Source organism: Octopus bimaculoides, chromosome 1 (genome assembly GCF_001194135.2).
Source record: "Octopus bimaculoides isolate UCB-OBI-ISO-001 chromosome 1, ASM119413v2, whole genome shotgun sequence".
NCBI classification, from domain to species: domain Eukaryota; kingdom Metazoa; phylum Mollusca; class Cephalopoda; order Octopoda; family Octopodidae; genus Octopus; species Octopus bimaculoides.
The window spans coordinates 91,971,732-91,974,215 of NC_068981.1; the positions used below are offsets into that span (position 1 = coordinate 91,971,732).

General features: G+C 32.0%; 1 protein-coding gene across 1 annotated transcript in view; it reads right to left on the reverse strand.

Moving 5' to 3' along the window:
* LOC106874535 (uncharacterized) overlaps positions 1-2,153 on the reverse strand; it is a gene marked incomplete at its 3' end in the record, with an annotated part of 8,518 nt that extends 6,365 nt beyond the window's left edge. Inside the window, exon 1 of the mRNA XM_014922302.2 lies at positions 1,881-2,153. Coding sequence (XP_014777788.1) covers positions 1,881-2,108 — 228 coding nt within the window. The remainder of the gene's footprint in view (positions 1-1,880) is intronic.
* Positions 2,154-2,484: the final 331 nt, after the last annotated feature.

A 2,484-nucleotide genomic window follows, 5' to 3' on the forward strand; every position in this document is an offset into this window, starting at 1 on the left:
TGTATATATATGTATATATACATATATATATATATATGTATATATATATATGTATATATATGTATATATACATATATATATATATATGTATATATATATGTATATATATATATGTATGTGTGTGTCTGTGTATATATATATATATATATATATATATATATATATTATAAATTTGTAAACAAACTTGAAGGCTGTAAATTACGGAGAGGCGAGACACACATAGTTCTGTTTTAATTATTAACTATAATTATATATTATTTAATATTCCTTTCTGTTATAGGTACAAAGCCTGAAATTTGGGAGAAGAGGATAGTCGATTACATCCAACCAGTATTCAACTGGTACTTAATTTGTACAACTCGATAGGGTGAAAGGTAAAGTCGATCTCGGCGGAATTTGAACCAAGAACGTAACCACGGACGAAATACCGCTAACCATTTGGTTCATCGGACTACCAATTCTGCCAGCTCGCCGCCTCTATATATCATTTAATAATATATGCTCCATTTAAAGCGATTAAACCCATCTTTCTCAGTCAAATGTTTAGGTTTATTCGCTATAGAGAGAACATATATTATTAAATAATTACAGTCATATATATATATATATATATATATATATATATATATACATAATACAAATAATATGTGAGTATATGCATATATACGTACATGTGCGTACATACCTACATCTACATGTATATATATATATGCATATCTGGGTACAGGACGTCACAAAAAACGTGGACAAAATTAAAAACAGAGCACGGAAAACACACAAGCCACATAGAGAACATTTTCTTCATCAGCTGCCACCATTCTACACTATGCGTTTCGAAGACTTAGGGCAGGACGCATTGCTAGGATGGCTCTTCCCGCGGAAACAAATTAAATGAAATTTGTAATGCGGAGGAATATAGTGGCGAACAGAAAACACGACAGGAAAACGAAACAGTGAAAAAAAACAAGAAGGGCTGTAAGGCCAGACGTGAAAAAAATATGTATACTGAACGCTGTGATGTGACGAACTTCAAAGGAAGAGAGAAGAAAGTCACCTGGAAAATGTCTAAATACTAAAATTAAAAATTCCCTACCTACATTAGTATTAGCGGCCACAATAAACGTTGGAAAATACTAGCAATCACTTTTCGTTTCCAGGTCTGTGACACTTCTTGAGTTATTTCTACTGGTGACAAAGGGAATCTATTCTGTATCATCAAAGGATCAAATCACATGACCAGTATTCTCAAAAATATGTTTAGTAATACTGGCAAGCATATTTCCTCAACAATAATTCTGTTGAATCTTTCAGTTTCAAATTCAAAGCGTATTAAATCCTTTCCTATTGTGTGCTCACCTAAGATGAACGATTACACTACTACTATATCTTGGCATAACATCTCGTCTTTTAGTGTTTTCTTTGCCTTCAGTTTGAAGTATCGTATTTATCGTTCAATTTAATCAACTCTGGAAGAAAAGAATATTATAAACGAGCAAAGGAAATTGAGCATGAGTAAGGAGTAGTACATCTATGAACCATTATATTTTGCTTAGAGTTGCATATTAGTATATTTTATGTAAGCTCTCAATGCTTTTGAGTATATTTTGAATACTTGCAGGCTCTCTCGCTCCCCTATCTCATTCACTTATTTAAATACTTAAAACACGAAAAACATTTCTGAATATCAAAGAAACAGTGGAAGTGACAGAGAACGCTGTATTTCGAATCATGTAAAAAAGTGATTGTACAAATAAAAGGTCTTTGTTACCTTTCCATATTTCCACGAAAACTTACGCCTATATAAAAATTATTTTTATATACTGTACTGCATCTTAGATAACACTACAAAATGCTTGTAAAATAAATTGAATTTAACTTACCCGCCATAGGCCACCACTATGAGGCTTAAATGGAACATCGTCCTTACTTTGAATGATAGCTAGTTTTCGCAGGAGGTGCTTATTCGAAAAAATTCCTTTGGTAGCCAGTTTATCAACAACGTCACTGACAACCTTATTGCCCATAGCTCCCATGGTCCTAATTCTTTCGGGAAACTGTCCCGAACAAAATGGAATCAGTAGAAAATAAACACCAATAGGAAACTTCATTGTCAAAAGAATATTTGTTTTCGAAAAAGCTTACTGAAGAGGTTATTAACGAAATGATACTCTTCAGAAAAGTGTGTCTCTTTAATATAAATCCAATGGTTAAACAGCCAATGAGAATAAGAATGACGAAAGAATATAAATATTCATGATGCTGTGATAAGTACTAATTACGAATTACAAGGTTTAAAACTAGTAAAAAAATAACAACAGTCGTTATTTATGGAACTAATGAGGAAATTATGCGATGATTTACCAGGTTTCATGATGATGCTAGAGCAACTACTACTACTACTACTACTACTACTACTACTACTACTACTACTACTACTACTACTAATAATAATAATAATAATAGTCATTTTGATGGCATGTTCTG